This window comes from Carex rostrata, chromosome 11 (genome assembly GCF_964058835.1).
Source record: "Carex rostrata chromosome 11, lpCarRost1.2, whole genome shotgun sequence".
Taxonomy (NCBI): domain Eukaryota; kingdom Viridiplantae; phylum Streptophyta; class Magnoliopsida; order Poales; family Cyperaceae; genus Carex; species Carex rostrata.
Window position 1 is genome coordinate 10290701 of NC_135928.1, and position 22185 is coordinate 10312885.

The window sequence follows — 22185 nt, forward strand, 5'->3', positions numbered from 1 at the left end:
GACTTCACGATCTTTTGGTCGATCTACAAGCTCCCAAGTGTTATTCTTCTCAATCATGTGGATTTTGTCCTCCATGGCTTTTATCCAATTTTCATGCTTCTCAGCCTCTTCAAAGCTTTAAGGTTCAACAATTGAGAAATTGCATGACTCGTAAATTTCAGTTAAAGATCTTACTCGCCTAGGAGGTGACTCTGATATAGTTGAATCTTCTTCGGGTCTTGTGCTAGGACTCGGGCTCGAATCTGGACTTGAAGTAGCACTTGAACTTGACCCGTCTTGACCTTGTGTACCACCTTGATCTTGTGGCTCGATTGTAGAAATAATCGGTTGATCTAGTGTGATAATAGTTGGCACTGACTGTCTACTATGAATCTTTTCTTCTTCCCAATTCCAAGAAGCATTCTCGTCAAACACCACATCTCTGCTTATTATAAGCTTCTTCTTCTCCAAACTATATAACTGGTATCCCTTCGTGCCATCGGCATAGCCGACAAATATGCATCTCTCACTTTTATCATCGAGCTTGGACCGATTTTCAGCCGGTACATGTGCATAACATACGCTCCCAAAGACCTTCATGTGACTAATCTCCGGCTTGACACCACTCCAAGCTTCACACGGGGTTCGGTTTGGAACAGACTTGATATCTCCATATTTGATCTATTGTTCCGACCAATTCTTGTACCAAAATCTGCGTTTTAAACCACCAAATCGCGTATTTTACATTGAATATCCATAGAATGTGGTACTGCTGCGATTTCATTCTTATTTTGCAGAAAACGGGCGAAATCAGGGATGTTACTGAATTCTGAGACTCTGCACGCGACCCTCATCACATCTGACGCGACCCTCATTAGAGTCGATGCGGGTAGCATCAGACCTGACGCTGGTCGCATCGCGAGCTTCCAGAGCAGACAGCAAAGGCCCAATTAAGGCCCAGAATTGAAGCACTATTTTTGAAATGTCTATAAATAGACCACCCCTGCTACTAGGGAGAGAGTTCCGATTTTGAAGATTCAAAACCTCAAGAATTGGAGTGTTGATGAAGAAAGAAGGGAAGATCCTTGCTAGATTGCTACATTGGGTTCTATCATGATTTTTTTTCTTCTCTCTTCTTTTATGATGTTGTTTGAGTAGATCTTTCTTGTTTCTAGGGTTGATGTAGTCTAAAGCTTTGATTGTATGTATTGCATTTGAATTTGAGTTGTTCTTGTGATCAATTGATTGAGTATTATTCTTTCATTGCTTGATTTTGATTATTTGAATCTTGATTGTCTATTGTTGAATGTTTCTTGCATCTCTTCTAATATCTTGACCTTGATCCTTCTTGCAATTTAATCAAGCACTTAAGGTAGGTTAGAAATCTGAAAAGATAGATCAATTGAACCGAAAGGTGAGATTTCCATTTATTGAGATATAGTGGTACCTTTAGCAAACCGATCAATTGACTTAGATTGAACACGAATAAACGAGAGTTGAAAGTTGTAGATCTAAGATGGTGAAATTACAATTCCTTACTAGGTTTCTGGTACTAATAAACGAGAGTTGAGGCTCAGGAATCTAGGGTAGGGTTAGTAGAACCTTGCACAAATGAATAACTCAGAAACAGGTGCAATGCTGCATTCACTCGAGGACCACGCGGGTCGCGTCACTAGGGTCGCATGCGAGAGCATGCGAGTCGCGTGAGGGTCCAGAGAGGCAAAGCTGAGGATGAATCTGAAACCCTGGAAACATCATCTTAAAATTGATTGAAACAAAAACATTTATTTTCTTTTGCAATCTTCTGTTATTGAATTGAGAAATTGAAACGAATTCAAACCAAATTTTTCACTTCTAGTACCTAATTAGGATAAGTGGTGATCTAGACTAGATTTGTACCGTCCCTGAGGATCGATACCTGATTATACTATACGGCTAGGACTGTGCACTTGCAGTCTTAGACGAGAGTTGATTCAAGGTTTTTAAACGGGTACAGCTAGCTGTACCTGAGACTTTGTAAGCATACTTTTGTACGAACAAGACTTTGTGGGACTTCTATTTTGAATATAGACAGCTGTATTCACGGCTTCAGCCCATAAAGTATTAGGCATACCTTTCTCCTTGAGCATTGCTCAGGCCATCTCCACAATCGTTCGATTTTTTATTTCAGCTACTCCATTTTGTTGAGGAGTATAAGGTGTCGTCAACTGCCTTCTTATGCCATGATCCTCACAAAACTTGGTGAATTTCTTTGAGGTAAATTCTCCACCTCGGTCGCTTCGCAACACCTTAATTTTACGATCGCTCTGGTTCTCCACCATGGCCTTGAACCTTTTAAACACCTCAAAGGCCTCTGACTTCTCTTTTAGAAAATATACCCATGTCATCCTTGTATAATCATCAACAAAGAGTAGAAAGTACCAGCTTTGTCCTTGCGATGGGGTTTGCATCTTTCCGCATATGTTGGTGTGGACCAGCTCCAGAGGTGCACGTGCTCGCCATGCCTCTCCACTAGGAAATGTTGCTCGGTGTTGCTTACCGAAGATACACCCTTCACATGTGTTGGACTTGACCTCTATTAATGGAAGCCCTCGGACCATGTCATTTGCTTTTAATAATTTCAAAGCTCTATAGTTAAGATGGCCAAACCTTTTGTGCCAAAGATTGGAGTCATCGATTACCTCATTTCTTAATGCCAAATGCGAAGCGTAACTTATTTGTAATGGAAAGTTTCTAGATCTTTCCATTTCTATTCTTGCTAGTACTTGATTTTTATTTCTCCAGTCGAAAATTTTGCAGCCTCCATCTTCAAAATGAACTGCGTACCCATTTTGAACAAGTTGCCCAACACTTAGCAGATTTTGCTTTAAGTATGGAACCAATAGTACATCTCAAATAAATTTTGAACCCATCTTGGTTTGTATGGCAATACTTCCTTTGCCTTTTGCTTGAACAAGAGTGCCATTTCTCATGCGTACCTTCGTCTGATATGAAGTATTAATTTCTTGAAATAATTCATGGTTGCCGGTCATATAGTTCATGCAGCCACTATCAAGGAACCATATATCGCCCTTCTCTTCTTTGGCTGAGTGGCACGCGTAGAAAATACTTTCGTGGCTCTCCTTTTCTTCTATGAAGTTTGCTCGGTCACTAACTCTTGATCTGCATACTCTTGCGACGTGGCCAAGCATCTTACATTTGTTGCAAGTCTTTTTTGACCAGCATTGGGATGTACTATGATTCGACCATTTATGTATGTCGCACCAGAACCTCGAATGACTCGTACCTGGAGATTTCTCCTTTTGCGCCTTCTTTTCTTGGATATTTCCTTGACTCGTGGGGTTATATCGACGTCTGAAGCTCAACTTGGAGTGGAATGCGTCTTCCACCAAATTTACTTCGCGTTGGAGTTTTCTTTCTTCGTGAGACTCAAAGGAGCTCATCAATTGTTGAATCGAAAGAGTTGATAGATATTTCGATTTTTCTATCGCGGTAATAATATAGTCATACTTGTCAGTGAGGCTAATTAATATTTTCTCGACTACCTTCTGATCAGAGATGTCTTTCCCATACTTCCGCATCTGGTTGATAATTTCGATGACTCGCGAAAAGTACTCCTTGATCTTCTCCGAATTCTTCATTTGTAGGTTTTGAAATTGTCTTCTTAACGTTTGTAGCTTCACCGCTTTGACCTTTTCGGAGCCTTCAAACTCATCTCTCAAAGTCTCTCATGCCTTTTTGGATGTAGTTGCTTCACTTATTCGTGGAAATAAGCTTTCGGCAACACCCTGTTGGGTTAAAAATAGGGCCTTGGCATCGTTCATTTGTTCTTGTTTCTGCTCCGGCGTCAATTCTCCCATCGTTGGCACAGTAGAACCTTTAGCGACTATATCCCACAATCCTTGCGAAAGCAGCAGCGTCCGCATCTTGATCTTCCACATGTCGTAGTTTTCTCTGACAAAAATGGGAACCGTCGATTGCGCCATGGTTGCGCCACCTGAAGACATCGACTTAGGATGCTTCTTATATTTCACGAATGCCTTTGTCTACTTTGCTAACTTCTTACTCGAACCTGGCTCTGATACCAAACGTAGGAAATTATGAATATGGATTGTAAATAGTATTAGAGAGGAGTTTATACTTCTAAACTTTGTTTTATTACTTGGAAGAAGCTTTGTTTTATTACTTGGAAGAAGAGTACAAAAAATTGGAGTACAATGTTTTGATATTTTGATTTTTCACACACCCTACTACATGTGACCCTCTCATATTTATACCCTTATATGTCAGTTATAAGAAGCTTCTAAATTATTCCTATTTCTAAGACCATTGTTACCGACTTTGACTATTCTAGAAATTACATGATACAATATATTTAGAGGCTTCTAAGACTATACAAGTGATTTCCAGTAACTTCATTTTATCACCGGACCATATAAGTCGGTTAAAGAAAATTCTTGAATTTTATAGAATATATTTGGGCCTTTTGGGCCTTCTTTTGTAATAAAATTTTTTGTGTTGTTAATAATTTCAACACAAAGGAGGATTATCAGGAGTAAGTGCCTCTGCAACAATTGAGGCTCCAAGGCCGAACCTCTAATTCCCACAGAGAGTATTTGAGTAAAATGACCGTCAGGAGAAGAAGATGGTTTAATATGCTCAAAATAAACAAATGATAGTCAAATCCAACATTACAAGTTTTGATTCGCTCAATACAGGATTCAATTTGAGAAAATTCTTACTGAAAGAGGACGGATAAGAAGGAGAGGAGGAACTTGACAGATCGGTGATGGATTGAGGCGAATGGAAGCAGTTAAGAGGAAAGGCGGAGATGAGGTCAGACTGGTGGCGGTGTGGCCGAAATAGAGTGGAGAAAGGAGAGAAGGTGCCGGAGATCGACGCCATTGACGAGCTTGGGATGCCATCAGGTCTCGGAGAGAGACTGAGAAAGAAGAAGAGAAAAAGAGTTTCACCAAAAGAAAAGAAAGAATTTGCGCATTGGGTTGTATTTTCATCGAGCGGGCTTCGAAAAATTCCGCCTTTTTTTTTTACTATCGCGATAGCCACAAACTAAGTCATCGGTATAGCAAGGAATCACCGATTCCCATGACTATTTCCTTGTTGATTTTGCCAAACGCAGATATCGCTTTCCAGAGAATAACAATGCCAAGGAATCATTTCTAAAAGTACAAACCAAACATCCCTCAGGAATTCTTTTATTTTGTGTCAGCGGCCGACCCAGCAATATTTATTTCGCTGTATTACAGCCTAGGTTGCTAGGTCAAAAGAAATAAACCTAGGTAAAGGATATTGACAAAATCATCAATCTATAATTTTTGACAATCCTAACACTATTTTGAAAAATATATTTATAGTAGTAGATTATTTTGTATCTAATGTCATTTAAGATGTATTTATTTACATCATATCTCATGCATAAATATTTTGCATAAATGCATTTATAAATATTTGTACTTTGAGTTAATATTTTTAATTAATTTGGACTGTAATTATAAAATTATCATAACTGACAAATAACCTATTATTAATGTCATTTAAATGTTTATAATTTTATTCGTGCTAAATTAAATGGATACATTGTTAGGAGTAATGTTTAATTGTTTGTTTCCAGAAACTTTCTTAATTGTGCAGATCATGGAAGCCATAATTATAAGGAACTTAACAAACTTAATTCAACAGTTACAAGTGATAGGTTGCTGCTGGTTTAATGTACAATTAAACCCTTAATTAATGGAAAACGCTTTCAAATATTCCCGAAATTTTTATTAATATCCAAAAATAATTTAAAATTTCAAAAAGTAACCACATTTCCGGAGGATTTCCAAATCTATCCAAACAGCAAATTATTTTGGCGGTTTTTGGTAGAGAAACTACAATTTTTTTTGCAGTTCCAGAGATATGAAACTGCAAAAATTTCCAAAATAAAATAAAATAAATTATTTTTTCATCTAAACTCATTCATTTTATTAATATACTCATTTTCTAATTTAACCAATAAAAAATAATATCGATAAAAAAATTGAAGGACAACTTTGCTCTTAATTATATGTTTCACTTGATTGTTTCACCTCATATAATTTGGTACAAATTCAAAACCAACCTTTTTTTTTTTTAGTAAAAGGCAAAAGAATAGTTCGCCTTGTGCTCACCACGCAGCTCCAAGCTCCTTTTTTTTCTTTATTTTTTTGGAACTTTTCTAAAGACCTAGCCGCCCCCCTTTCAATCTTTTGCCCAGAGAGGAAAAAAAAAAAAAAGAGGTCGAGCAATCTAGCTCCTCTTCCTCTGTTCCTCAATTTTATCTTTTTTTTTTTAATTTTTTCTAGATCTCAATCCAATACACTAGTATACTCTCATCTCTCGTCTCTATCTCTTTGAGCGAAGAAGAGAACGAGGAAGAGGAGAGGGAGCCAAATCGAGCGGAGTGGAGCCGACCGAAGCCGAGAACGCGGTATTATCGAAGCTTGGAGCGTATGGACTCTATCCATCTCAATCGGAGCGAGGTGATGAATTGATCCAGCTGTAGAAGCACCGCGATGAGTAGATTCGACCGTCGAAGCGCGTCGGTGAATAGATATGACCGTCGGAGCGCGGCAGTGAGTAGATTCGGTCATTGGAGCACCGCGGTAAGTAGATCGGACCTTCTGAGTGTGGCGGTGAGTGTCAAAGCGCAGCAGTGAGTAGATCAGACAGTCGGAATGCGGCGGCGATCAGACGAAAACGAATTCAATCGTGAAGAGGGTTAGAGAATTTTTTTTTTAAAGTGCTTAAGAGTGTAAATAAGTAGAATTAGATGTTGAGAGTAGTTTAGATAAATTAATGAGAATAAAGGAGTTTAGATTTAGAAATTAGAGTCATTTGACTCGTTGTAAATATATTTTTATCAATGAAATTATTAGTTGACATTTAAAGCTAGTAACCTTAAAAAGAAAAAAAAAAAACTTTTTCTTCAACGAATCAAAATTCACCGAACTTTGAGCAACAATATCAAAGTAAAGGGGAAGAAGACAGGCGTCAAAAATATTGAGTCATGAAAATGCAATAGATATGCCAAGCTCCTCCCACCTAGGTAAGGCTGTAAATGAGCTGAGTTCGAGCGAGTTACCTCCAACTCGTATACAACTCATTTAGTAAATGAGCGTGTCAATTCGAGTTGGGATATCAATAACGAGCTGTAAAACTAACTTGAGTTCAGCTCATTACCAACTCGAGTTGGCTCACAACTCATTTATAACTCGTTTGACTAGTCAATTTTTTTAGTTATAGTTATATACTAGTAAGATTTATCTAAGCACAAACAATTTAAATGATTTAATAAGAGTTTATCTAAACACAAACAATCCAAACATAAATAATAAAACAACTAACAAAAATAAAAAAATTCAAACAACAACTTAGAAGTCATTTAGAAGGACATGGGATTTATTGTGACGAATTTTGTGTAACTCGAGTTGTTAATGAGCGAGTTGGGGTATACTCAAACTCAGCTCATTTATTAAATGAGTCAGCCAACTCGAGTTGTAAATGAGCGAATTAAAGTAAGCAGTCAGCAAGCCAGTTATGAGCGAGTTACGAGTTTGAGGGATTTTGTACAACCCTACTCCCACCTCTCGACCTGCTGTCATCGAACTCGAATTAGTCCCCCCTAGTTTCCTCTTTTATGGTGAAGAGATACCTCAGTCAGCCCCCACAAGTTGCGCTGTGCATCAACTCTGCATCAATGGTCTCTTCTTCGTTGATGGAGGTGTGGTAAGGTGGTCATCGGTGGGGTTGCAAGTGGAGTTTCCTTATGTTTGTGGTGAATCAATTGGGTTTTTGTTTAAAGAAATTGAGCTTGAGCTTGAGGGTGAAATTTGGGTTTAAATTGTTGTTCTGTATTTTGTTTTTTTCTTACTTAAAACTTGCTTGCATCTTTGTTTTTCTCTTGCTTTCTTTTGCAAACACAAATGATTCCTGATCAATACTGAAACTGAAGCTAAATAGATGGAGAGGATCAAAAAGCACACATAGAAACAAATGCAATATAGTGCTTGTAAGAAACCCATGATCGAGTGAGTTTATCGAAAGAAAGATATAAAGTTATAAACAACCCAACAAGCTATCAAATTATAAAGAAAAAACAAAACAAATTGGAATTAGTTTAACAACTACATATTGCAATTCGTTAAATATAATATAACAAAACTAAGGTTGACAAAAAAAAAAGGGAGAAAGAAAGTAATCTTGACTTTGTAATTAAAGAAGACCAATCAGCTACTGTGTTAAAAATTAATTAAAAGGGAAACTCGAAATATAAACCAACCACCTAAGTCTTCATTTTCGTAGTTCAAATTTGAACCTTCCAACATAATTTTCATATTAAAATATACTTGAAAATCAAATTTTATATTTAAAAAAAAAAATTTACTACTTTTGTGAAATTTTTGAAATAACGCATAATCACTAATTTTATTACTACTTGGCACAACTCTGAAGTATTCAGAAAAGAATCAGCATAAACTTCGATTACACTTGTTTCATACAAACAACACCCATTCAAGAAATTCCCATATAAATTTCCACATGAATTCTAATTAAAACACAACCAAATTATTAAATCAATCAAGTACAAACAAATTCACCAAAGTACTATAAAGTCCAAGACAAAAATATAAGAAAATTCATACAAAGTTCATGACAACCACCAACAGTACAAATAAACATAAATGAAACATAAGTTAAAAGTGCAAGATTACCCTTCTTCCTCCACCAATACATATAGATTAGGTTCTTCATCATCATCACCACCTATGTCATATCAATGCCCATCTCATCTGTATATCCTGCCATCAGTGTAGAGGAAGAAGTTAAAGTTGAAGATAAACCAATTTCTTCGAGCAAATCTAAGGCTCAACCCCCTGTCCAATCCCTCCCATGGTCATCTTGCTCTTCTTCTCTTGCACACATTGGATCAGATTCTCTCAAGATCTTTCGATCATTTATGCATGCATTAAATTGAACCAAAACAATATCATTAGGATGTTGCACTTCCATCTTGCCCCCCTTCTTGGAATGGGTCTGTACAAGTTAAGGAAAATTAATTAATACGTCTACACTGGAATTATGAATCCTCAGACTAACAGTTGCTAAATCAATTTCTAGGTGGAGAGGAAACTACTGCTTTAAGGTATACTCGGAAACAAAATCAGTGACAATTAAGTGACAATGAAATTTATTAAAAATATAGAAAATTTCTGTCATGAATTTAAATTTCTAATTAGAAGATAGCATAATAGCTAACAGACAAAACCTACAAAAATCACAGCATAGAGAATTGGTCTGTCAAGTCATATATCAAGTGATGCAAGATAAGATGTAATGGAAAAATTGGAATCAGAATAAGCATGAAAATTACATGCAAGTTGGTTAAGGATCAGGGTTCAACACTTATTTACCAGAAACAGTACAACTAATATTGACAGAATATTACTCCATGTCAGAAGCGAATGGCATGGAGAAGACCCATGGTTCCAGAAATCGGAATCGGAATCGGAATCGGATTTTTGACCGTCGAGTCAGAATCGGATGAATCGGCCGGAATCGGAAGAATCGGATCGGTAACTCGGGTATTTTTGGCAGAAACCTTGTTTTGTAGCCAAAAAATAGGAAAAAATTGATAAAAATAATTTGTAAAAAAACTATGTTAATTAAGTGTTATATTCCAAAATTTTAAAACATGATTTAATTATTAAGTTGATCATTTCGCCTAATTAAATTTTTTATTAGATTAATGAACGATCAAATTTATCTGAGTAACATAAAATGAATCTAAAATTTAGAAATATAAATGAATCAAATTCGTACATTAAAAATTGGAGGTTAAAAACATAAGATAAAATATAACACCATAAATAAAGTGTAAATATTGGGTAAATCTAAAATTCATTGCAATCGTGAAACTAAGAAAGGAAATAAATCAAATCATGTAAATAAATAAATAATTGAATTCTAACTAAGATTAATTAAATTAGGAATTATAAATTGATTTGGTAATTATATGTATATATATATATATACTACTCGAAATTTAATTAGTCGGATTTAAAAATTAAATTATAAACACGTAATAATACTCATACGACATTATAAATTGTTACTAATCTTCGATTTGAAATTTGGACGAAAACAGATTTTTAATAAATTAAATGAATACATATTAAGTTCTGGATTGCTTGGAACATTGGATTTAATCCCAACACGAATCTTGAACTCATCCTACACTTTGATTTTTGAATTGATGAAAGGAAGGGATTTAAACCCATTTGAATAAAAATTTCGGGTCCGGCACCGACGTCTCATCCTCTGAGATATCTCATATTTTGCGTGACTTGTTGAAAAATCAAAACAGTTCAAATAAGTTCTGCACGAATCTCAAAGCTCAAAACTTGATGAAAAATCTCCTTTGCTCTTCCCGTGTTTCACTGACAGTGGACCCCACGCACCTCTCTTCCTTCTCTTTTTCCCTTCTCTCCCGTTCGCGCAAGAAACAGGAGCGACTCCATGAAATTCTCTCCAGCGATCACAGCGATCTCAGCGATCTCCATGAAACTTCCCCTCAGCCGGTCTTCAGCCTTGACTGAGACTCATCTCCTCCTACGGCAGAGCACAGTCCAGGTTAGTTAGAAATCGGAATTTTTTGAAATGAAATCGGCTCAAATCGGCTCAACTCGGCTTGACTCGGTGTAACTCGGCCGGAAAATCGGAAAATCGGCCGATTCCGTCACTGTTCATCAGAGTTTTTCTGAGAAACTCGCACAGGCGCGAGAATCGGGTAAAACTCGGCCCGGTCCAGACCGATTCCGAGTTGACTCGGAATCGGCCGATTTCCGGAACCATGTGTCTATGTGCCTCAACAAATACTTGTCCAATCCATACCCGAATTAATTGCTCTTTCTCAAACACATATCCCTTTGGAAACAGAGAGCAATAAGCATAACAGCGTTTTAAATAAGGCGGAAGGCAATTATAAGCAACTTGTAAAGGTGACAAAATCTCACTTTGAAGCTGATCATCACTACACAATTCGCTCTCCAAAACATGAAGCCCCTTCTCTTCATCAGCAGCTGAGTGAAGAAAATCCCCAATTACTTTTGCTGCAAAAGGTAAACCTTTACTCTTCTTCACAATCTTTCGACCTATTGGTTCCAAAGAGGAACAAGTACTGGTATTTCAGCCTTCAAATGCCCTTCTCTTGCTGATCAACCAGCAAATCTCATCAGACAGGCAATTTAGATTATGAACATGAGTAGATTTAACAATGGTACTCACGCTCATATTCTGGGTTGTAAAAATTACTTTGCTCCCTTTGGCAGCACGATTAAGAGATGCCTCCAAGCTCTCCCAATTTGATTTAACCCAATCCCGATTTTCATCACTCACCCAGACATCATCAAGAACAAGCAAGACCCGCTTCCCTGCTAGAAGCCTTCTGAGCGTGTTCTGTAGCAAATTAAATTCTCTTTGATCGCCAATATCTTCAACAAAACCCTGAATAATTGTCCGTGTGATATTCTCAGCATCAAAATCCTGAGAAGCACATATCCAAAAACAATTGTCAAAATGATTTTGAACTGTCTCATCCTGGTACAAATGCTGTACCAGAGCAGTTTTCCCAACTCCAGGCATACCGACAATACAGATAGAACCAATAGCACTTTTCCCAACTCCGCCACCCCAAGTCAGATTGCTTCTCTCCTCTCTGCCACCCCGAAGTGTAAACCCTAGCACTTATTCCTGGTCAAGAGACGGAGCAGTGTGTTCAATCAAATCTTCTCAGGTTTCAAGGTCTCGCCCTCTCTCTCTCTCTCTTTGTTATTTTTTTCACTAAGCTTTAGAAATTGCAATTTCAGAACTTAAAGATTTGGGTTTTTTTTTCTCTGCTAGGTGCCGTCCGTCGCTACCTGGACATGGTTGTCTTGTCTCTCTTCTGCCATTGTTTTTCTTTGCTTATTATTTATCAATGAAATTAGTATTTTACATTTTTTAAATAGAAGGGGCTTGTAGTTCTATAAGAATTGAACTAATAATGAATATTATGTTCAGAAATAAAGAATTAATTGGTGTTAGCAAGTTTAGAGTATATGAGAAACATAAACAATATCAATGAACGGAAGAGTTGATAATGAATTACTGTATGTGCAAACCACTGGTACATCAATGCTTAATTCAGCCACAAGTTATTAGGAGAAAATAAAGATAGAAAGGAAGAAATGGGGAAGCGTGAGGTTGTAGGTTGTCGACTCATATAGGACACTTAATTTTGTATTGAGCAAGCTTTGGATGTGCGTGTCAGCAAATTTGGAAGTACTGGTTCATAATGTGAGCAATAGCGTACAAACTTAGTGCATCAAGGGCCGAAAAATATCGTGGGAGTGAATTCTGTGAAATAACTGAAACTTCATTGTGTGTCTGTTGATTAGTTTCACTCTCATTTATAATTTTTTTTTACCCCATGATTATGTATCTTTTCTGTTTATTTAGTGCTTTTTTTGATAGAGTTTGAACTATTTGTCAAATCGGTCTTTTTAAATGTGTCTTCTTAACAATTGAAGGTCAGTACGAGAATTTCTTTGGGGAAAGGGCATCAACAACATAAGAGGAATGTCGTTGGTGGGATGGAGCATTGTCAGGCTTCCCAAGTGTTTTGGTGGAATGGGGGTGATGAACATCCAAGTTCAGAACATTTCGTTATTACTCAGGTGGTGGTGGTGCCTCTATGATGGCACTCAATCCCTATGGGCAACGGTGTGCGTCAAGCTGTATGCAAAGAGAAGGGAGGAAGGTGGACCGCGGGCCTGGAACATAACAGGGTCTTTCTTTTGGAATGTGTTGGGCAGAATCAAAAATTACTTTGATTGGAGCACAGAATGGGAGGTTGGTAATGGAGAGTTTATCAATTTCTGGTACGATTCGTGGAATGGAACTCCAATCTTGGGATTTCGTGACCGGGTCCTCAGACCTCAAAGTCCGGTTATGTCGCTCAAGCAAGCCTCACACCTCCTCTCATTGGTGGCACCAGGGGTTGATGTGCAATTCGGTGAGGGACTAGACAGAATACGGTGGCGGTGGGGCAAAACGGGTAAATATTCATCGAATTCTATTTACAAGGTACTAGTGGGAAGTGGGAAGGTGAATAGCACAAACTATGGGGTCTGGAAAGCAAAAGTGCCTCCCACTGTCAGAATTTTTGGCTATCTGATGTTAAAAGGAAGACTTCTGATGAGGGACGTGCTGACGAGACGAGGAGTGCCGTGCCAGCGTGGATGCCCAATGTGCAATGAAAGGCATGAGGAAACGATTGCCCATTTGTTGTTTCGCTGTCAGTATGCCAAGCGGGTTTGGAGGTATATGGATCAGAGGTTACGGACCCGGTTACTGACAGCAAGGTTGGTACAAGGGACGGTACCGGGTATCAACTCAGCAAGACAGATAGTGGATTACTCTTGGTCCGAGTTCAGTCCTACCAACAGGATGACAAGGGAGATTTGGCTATGCACGTTGCTTTGTACCAGTTGGTGGATCTGGAGGCAGAGGAACAACCTCATCTTCAGAGGAGAACTGGTTCCCCCCGAAGTGCTAGGAGATAAAATATGTCAAGAGAGTAGGTTATGGGAAAAGCTGTGCTAAAGTTTGCTGTTTAAATTCGTTTACTTTAGTAGGATGTAATTCAGTTTGACAGCCACTGTCAACAAATTTCAAAAAAAAACAATTGAAGGTCAGTATATGTATGCATGCCCTACAAAGAATGATTATATGATACTTTTTTTGTGATTGCAATTTGATCATGTCAAGCTTATGCAACTGCTTTTGCTGTCAGGTGTCCCTTGAAGGATTAGAAGCATACTACTGGATATTGCTACTTTGATTGAATTTAGGTCAGTTCGAGGCTGAAATAAAATGCAAAACCAACTGGTACAGTTGCAGGATGTTGAGCTATCTGCAGCTAACGATGAGGTAGCAAAGAATTTAGTGATTTTGTGCGAAATTTGTTTATACCCTGGCAAATTAGTAAAAAAATGGGCTAACAGTGTTAGAAAGGATTTGTAATGTGATACTTCATGGATTTTTAAATGTATCTCTCAGTTTTGTAGCGAGTATCTTGTGCCAAAAGATATTTCAAAGATATCATTCCGCAGGACATTGTTTGCTCTGGATCACTGAAAGAAGAAAGTGGGAAGTGTCATGCATACATCAGCTTAGATTATTTCTCATTGTTTACTTTAGCTTGGATTAGCATCTCTCCTCCTTCTCCTTCTCCTTATTAAGGAGCTTAATGTCTAGATCCTGCAAGGATTTAGATTTAATTTTTTTTTCAGAATGATGCTCAGCCGTTGAATTTTTAGATCGCACATAGATGAATTTTTCAAACTATGAGCTTCAACACTTAAGTATGCACTGGTCGCGTCGCACCCGTGGAACGCGTCTCTGAACCACGCACGGCACTTGCGGAACGAGCTTATGCACCGCGCACCCTTTTTCTTTTTTTCTGCTGAAGGCGGAATTCGAACCCAGTTGGGTTCTATTAGTGCCAAAATTTTTACCACTACACTAGAGTTCACATGTGTTATCTTGTAGATAAATATAGTATTTAACTATTTTTCACTACAAATTTGATTTAAATTATCTCTCATCCTTATTAAGAAGCTTAATGATTTCTACTACATAATTTGCTCCCGTTGCTGTGCACGGACACGATTACTAGTATATTATTAAATGAGTTGAGTAATTTATTAAATAACTTTCCTTTTTTTGTTTTTTTAAAGAATGGTAGTTTTTTATTTGTAATTATTTTTATGTATGTTTGTTAATACATTGAACAGAGACGCAACTATTTTTTTCTATCAGTTTTACAATGCAATATTCATGATTTATAAATATTTTTTTATTTAATGTTCTTTTAAATAATTTACTGTTTTGGTTGACTTTTGTAATTTAGACACATTTTGTGTCCTTATAAATGAGAAGGTTTCAGAACTAAAAAACTGAAGAAAGAGGAAAATATAGTTTTAAAAAAAGAGGAAGTGAATTAGTAAAAAACTTGATGTATTTATACAAAAAGGAAGAAGAATGAGATATACCGAGCAAGTGTAGGTTTGGCCAAGTCTGTCAGTGTCAACAATGAAGAGACCCACACCGCAGGGGCACATCTTCGGAGGAGAATTTTGCGAATTTTGAGTGGACTCGGTCCAAGGAGTAGGAGGAGGAAGAGGAGAAGGCCATAGAGTTCAAATGATGGTGTTCTCTACCTTATCCCGCCACTGCATTAATCCACTACCACCGTCATTTTCTTGGCCCCACAAAAACCACAAAGTATCACTCGAGTTATTTTTTTAAAATATGAAAAATGAAAGGGGTTAAACTGTAAAAAGAAACGAAGAAGAAAAGGATGATTTTGACAAGAGACTTACGCTAGGGTGATTTTGAAAAGAGACAATATTATTGTGCTTTGAGATTCGTGCAAAAAGAATTTGGATGATCCAGATTTTCCACTTATCAACTCAAAATTTAAGATATCTCAAGGGATGCGAATTCCTCAAAATGGAATCTGTATCCTCTCAGGTATTGCAGAGGATCACTCTCACTTTATAGTTTGAGATTCAGATCACCGTAGGGGGCAGTATTTTGGGCTTTGAGATTCTTGCCAAGTTAAAAAGAACGGTCCAGATCTAATAATGGTTAAATGATTCCCTTATCAGGTATTGGAGAGGATGTGAATTCCTCAAAATGTGCATCTACATTAATTATTTCAAATTTTCAAATAATTTACTATGTTATTTTAGGAACTTGTGAATTTATAAATATAAAAAAATATGAACAAAACTACTTTTAGAATAACATGTTAACAAAAAATTTAATTTATATTTGCTTGTTCATCGCAACAATTAAGGTGTATGAGAATTTATATTTAAATTTTTCAACGCGACAAACAATGAAATTCAATTACATGAGCGTAATATTTTAAAGGGAGATGATATGAGTATCCGCACTCTCATCCCCCCATTATCTCTCCAATTTTATTTGTTTAATCTCGTTCACATTTCTCATGATCAATAAGAAATTTTGCGAATCTAAAATTACGAACGTCTTCTACACAATTTTATCTTTCAAATGAGATCCATGATGACATACTTTCGAGCTCGTCATCACACAAGTATTTATACCTCATCATTTAAGTATTTATACATAGTATTTTTCACATATGACACTGCTGACATTTAAAAGTATTAATATCAAGTATTACAAGTATTTATATCTATGCACTGAAGTATTTATACCTATGTGGTCAACTATTTTTGTTAGAGAAAGGTTGACGCAGGGACGATTAGGGAAATGTTATGCGGAGATGCGGGGTCCACGATTGGGGATAAATACTTACAAGTATAGGTATAAATACTTGTACGATGCTGTATAAATACTTGCACAATGAGGTATAAATACTTGTGTGACGATGAATCTGAAAGTACGTCATCATGGATCTCATTTGAAAGATAAAATTGCGTAGAATACATTCGTGGTTTTAGATTCGCAAAATTCCTCATAGAACGTGAGAAATGTGGAAGATATTGAAAAAAAAAATCCACCTCTAAAAACGTGTATGATTCTTCTCCCCATGTAGTTTGAGTGGTCTCTCCATATAGTTAAACATGCAAGTATTAATATCTTAATTTGCAAGCATTAATTTATTATCTTCCAAGTATTTATACTAGTGTTTTGAATAAATTTAATTAAATTAGTTAGTTAAGTTAGTTTATGGGAAGTTAAAATATGTTTAAGAGATGGGGGTATAATGCGGGTACAGGAGTGGGGATTGAAATAATTATTCTATTTTAAATTAATTTCAGTCTCTAATTTGTGAATGCAGAATTGCAGATGTTCCAAAATCGGAGAAGAATTGAAAGATACTCCGGACGTGTCCATTCCAGATACGGGGACAAGACTGCCCCTACCAATAAATTGCAAATTGTTTTTCTATAAAATAGACATGCGGACCATGCCCCTCCCAATAAATGTCTCGAAGAAAAGCCACCGAGGCGGGACAAGAATTATTGGTTCATTTTAGGAACATTTAACTTTTTTTTCTTTAGATAATACGTGATATGAATGGCTCATGGCTGCGTGAACTCCGTGATTTTTAAATGATTTAGGTGAAGTTTTATCTGAACCAACTGACGAGTAATTAATAGTCCAAATATTACTTATGAATATCAAATAGAGACCTAAAAAATTTATTGTGAATGAATCGATTCACCAAGTTGAAAACACTAGCATTGCACTTTGCACCAACTTTTCAATAATTATTTTTTGAGTGAGTCTATGGTACTATGCATATCACGTGTTGTTACTGTGCTACGGCTCTATATTCGAGTTTTCAAATCCTAACGGTCGATCCGAACCGTTCATCTTGTTCTCCATATTAATATGTGTTTGGAGACCAAAATTTACTATTTTTTTAGATATTTAGAAAATCACTTGATCTGAAAATTCTGGACCATCCAAAAAAAAGTGATTTTCAATAAATCTAAAAAAATAGTAAAAAAATTTCAAAAAATGTAAAATTTGATCTCTAAATACATATTAATATGGAGAACAAGATGAACGGTTCGGATCGTCCGTTAGAATTTGAAAACTCAAATATAGAGCCGTAGCATAGTAACAAATCGTAATATGCATAGTACCATAGACTCACTCTTATTTTTTTGAAGGTACAACTTGTGGGAAATAAATCTGCTGTGATTCTTTAGGATTGCAGGACCCTGCAATTCCACATCCGCCCTTTTATTTTCACTAGTACAAAAAATACATTCACTGACTGTTGAAATACTCCTATGCCGACTGTTATAGCGGCGTCAGTAAAACCGGCGCCAGTGAAGGTTTCTTTTACTGACTCGCTTAAAAAAAGTCAGTATTGATCATTAACACTGACTCTTTGGGAAAGAGTCAGTGTTGGTGCTCAACACTGACGCTTTGGGAAAGAGTCAGTGTTGAGCACCAACACTGACTCTTTCCCAAAGCGTCCGTGTTGATATAAAATTTTTGGCATGGTTCTATTTAAATTTGGGCTAGCCTCCATATTTTTGCTAGCCATATATATTACTATACGACAATCATTGACATTAAATAAAATATCATGCAAAATAATGTAGACAACATAATCAAAAGACAACGCAATTTAATAACATAACATATTGATTTACAAAAAATCACACTATAGCAAAATTTACATAACACATTAACAAAATATGCATTTGAAATAAACTGTAACAAAATATGCATTTCCTGTCAGAGCGACTCAGCTCTCTTTCTTCTTTGATATCACCTTTGCCTTGAAAAATCTCCTCTGGTGCTAGCATTGCCACATCCGAAACTGCAAATAGATCTCACCTAAATTAAAAATCTCCTCTGGTGCTAGCTTTATACCTGACGCCTGCCTTCCCATGCCGACCATCTTAAGTAAATCAAAGATCTGTACAAAGGTAGAACAAAACTTATAAATATTAAATAGTTATACAGGACATAACAAGAACTGTACACCTGGAAGTATTAGATGTGTCCCATGTTGTCCCTACATTTCTAACTCTAAACATAGTTGTAATATAAAATAGATTGTAATGAACAATGATCTGCAATTTTATTTTAGAAAAATGTACCTTCAACTTGCTGGGTCTTTGATGGGTTCAAAATACATATTCAGGAACTACACTACCTCATGATCTGTACATTAAAAGAAATTAGTTTTAAAAAAAAACAATGATTAGTGCTGCATATGTCAATATTCATGCTTCTGGTGTGAGTTCAATTTTATATTTAAAAAAAAGGGGGAAGGATGGTACCATCTCGAGACAAAAAGCGAATCTAAGGTCCATCATGGTGGTCTCACATCATATCATATACAAAAGTGTAACTATTTTCACATTTATTGTAGCATATGTTCAATGACTGAAAGCTCATTATATATATGTCACTCCTAATTCCTTAAGTTAAATACTAATGGCACTACAGTGTAACTAATGGTATAGAGTATAGAGTATATACTAATAGCATATGTTAAATCCTGATAACCTTTTTTGGTTCACTTCGATAAATCTCTTTTAGCAGAGATGCTTCGTTTGGCCCATCCATGTAACAGGGTCGTCTTGAAAATCAAGTCAAAGGAAGTCCAAACACTGTGCTGCTGGTACTGTCTGCAAATCAGGCCTAAAAACACATCAAGACCCAAAAAAAAACCAATTTCTATTACAAAAAAAAACTAGACATTATAATGGATATTTAGAAACAAACCTCATGTCATTTGGATTTTTCTGAAATCTATTGTGACATTTCAAAGTTCTAACTCTAAAAGGTAAAAGTCTGAGGGACAAAAAGAGAGGCGACTCTTGGCGATAGAGAGGCAAAACCCTAGATCTGAGCCGCCACCCCCTGTTCACTTCCTCCCGCCCCTCTCCTCTCTCGCTTGTCTCCAACCCCTTCTCCTTTCTCGTGTCGTACGTTAGAGCAGAGAGGATGGTGAGAGGAAGGAGAGGGGAGCGTGGCGGTTATATACCTAGAGTTGAGGAGAGGTGAGAGAGACGTAGAGAGAGAGATACAAGGTAAGCACACGGTACCGATTCTAATACACATCTGATGTGAATCAGTTTCTGGTACAGTGGACTGATACGGGAGGTGGCTGCTGGTACGGCTTGGGTAGTGCTAGTGCCAGTCTAGTGTAGATGTTGTTTACAGAGATGAGATTGTTTTGTGTGCTGGTACCAATTACTGGTACTAGATTTTTTATAGTAGTGCGTGGTGTTTAAGCATGATGTAAGGATTGTTTTTATATTTTTCAATATATGGCTTGACAGTTGCTGTCAGCATTAGAGAGAGAGAGAGAGAGAGTGGCAGATCGAAGAGGCATTGTGCGCTACAGAGAGTGCAAGGAAGACTCCTCTCGATCAGATTCGGCTACAGTCGTCGGATGATGCGGCTGCTGAATTCAGAGATAAAATGCATCTAATGGTTATACTAGTAAATAATGCTGGTATCAAAGTGCATTGGTGGGTTAGATTTTGTTAGCGGAGCAAGGATAGGAGACCATGTGTGGTCTTTCACCAACCGAATTCGGTGTTTTTATAAACAGCCGACACTAAAGCTAAAAAAATTTCATTTTAAGTCCCGCGCACCTCTTTCAAACGCATGCCTAGGGTTTAAAACATCTCTTTCACTTCGCTTCACGCTTCTCTCCCATCTGATTTTCTCAAACCGAGCTGCTTCTAGGCGAATACCAGAACATGTAATGCAATATGGTCCTGCGCATGCTTCACGAAAAGGGGCGTAACTTTTGATCCGTCCGTCGGATCGGGCTGAAATTTTGACAAGAACTCCACAGCCCAAAACCGGATCAGAAACCAATCTATGATTCGTTTCACCATTTTGCGGGCTCAGATTCGCGATCCGAGTCTTCCTTCATGGACTTTTGGTATAGTCTTTAAAATTTTAGAGTTTTTAGGGTCTTTTATGTATCTTTTATGTATTTTCTGTTTTAGGGTTTGTATGTTATTTTATTTAGGGTCTTTTATGTATCTTTTATGTATTTTCTGTTTTAGGGTTTGTATGATAACAATAAATGAGCAATTTGGATGATATTTTATTTAGTGAGTGTTATTTGTAAATTATGATGAATTATTTGATATCTTTGTTTTATATATAGTTCAGCAAAAATATATGAGCATTCCAGAACAAAAATTTTCATTTTTAGAATTTTCTATGATTTATAGTGAATTTTTGAAAAAAAAAAAAAATTTTAAAAAAAACATTAGTGTCGGCTATTTATTAAAAAGCCGACACTAATAAGTATTGGTGTCGGCTATTTATTAAATGGCCGACACTAATACTTATTAGTGTCGGCTTTTTAATAAATAGCCGACACTAAAAGTTAGTATTAGTGTCGGCCATTTAATAAATAGCCGACACTAATGGCTTACTTTTAGTGTCGGCTATTTACAAAGTATTAGTATCAGCCCGATTAGTGTCGCCTAATGTCCGACACTAATACCCATAAACAGCCGACACTAATTCCAAGTTCTCCACTAGTGCATCCCCCGCCTTCTCCCAAACACACACACACAGACAAAGGTACCCAATGAAGGAATCCGAAAATATTATGTGCGACCCCCGCATGTTAGGGAATCATAAAGGCAAAACAATTACGTCTTATCTAGAGATCAAACAATTACATCTCATCTAGGGGTCAAACACTTATACCCCGGGAAATGAGAAACAGTTGCCCACCTTAATCTAAGGACCGTCCTATGTCAAAGAGACCCAAAACATAAATTATAAATGCGGAACATAATACCTGATTACATATCGTTTGTCATGGAATAACCAAAGCCATAGTAGAGCAAGTCGTCTCTGTGAGCACGAGACAAGTCTTCAATGGCAAGAAGTCATTCTCAACTTTTGTCGTTGGGTCGAGGAATAAGTCTTCCAAGACAGCAAAGTGTGGCCCTTGAGAAATCATCTTCATATTTCCTACTGGATTTATCTTCTCTATTATTTGATGGTGGAAGAAGAAGAGGAGGCACACAGAACTATATTTTTCTTAAGAGAAAAATGTATGTTCAATTTCTGTGTTTTTCTTTGTTACATTGTGCCTTGAGGACCAATCCTTATATATAATAACATTTTTAGTTATTTTCCAAATTGAAAAAGGTATAATGTGTTGTGCATCAAAAACCGTGCTGGCACATCAAAAGCTGTGCGACTGCATCGATATCCGTGCATATAGCACAACCCTCCATAAAGGCAGATTTCTAAATCAGTCCATCAATGATTTGAAATTTGCCTAAATTGTTCTATACATTTATGAACTACATTCTAATGAATATATTATTTGTCTATTACCTTATTTGATCACTTTAATTGACAACCATTTACGACAGTAAACAATCCATAATTATATTACATATATGCTTAATGTTGGCATTAAATCCAACGAGGTTGGCAATAAATCCAACAATCTCCCACTTGAGTAATATGTTATAACTTTTTAATTATGCATTATGTTCCTTATGTGCGCACATTTCTTTACTGTATTTCTTATATATTCCAAACCAATTCGGTCCATCAACTATATCAATAAAGGACTAAAGCAGCATTCGTCGCATTTATTCT

General features: G+C 36.7%; 2 protein-coding genes across 3 annotated transcripts in view; both read right to left on the reverse strand.

The window, feature by feature from the left end:
* Positions 1-2870: 2870 nt before the first annotated feature.
* Positions 2871-3620, reverse strand: LOC144561415 (uncharacterized). Its single transcript, XM_078310378.1, has one exon. The coding sequence runs from the start codon at positions 3618-3620 to the stop codon at positions 2871-2873; it is 750 nt and encodes a 249-aa protein (XP_078166504.1).
* A 4936-nt stretch (positions 3621-8556) lies between these two features.
* The window catches only part of LOC144562485 (putative disease resistance protein RGA3), a 57564-nt gene continuing 43935 nt past the window's right edge, over positions 8557-22185 (reverse strand). The window contains exon 3 of one of the 2 annotated variants that reach the window (XM_078311725.1): positions 8557-9056. In XM_078311725.1, coding sequence (XP_078167851.1) covers positions 8887-9056 — 170 coding nt within the window. In that variant the 3' untranslated portion in view covers positions 8557-8886. The remainder of the gene's footprint in view (positions 9057-22185) is intronic. The other variant, XM_078311728.1, reaches the window with a different exon arrangement.

Bases quoted from the DNA above. Each gene is read 5' to 3' on its own strand.
- LOC144561415 (XM_078310378.1), bottom strand. From the start codon at position 3,620: ATGAAGAATTCGGAGAAGATCAAGGAGTACTTTTCGCGAGTCATCGAA.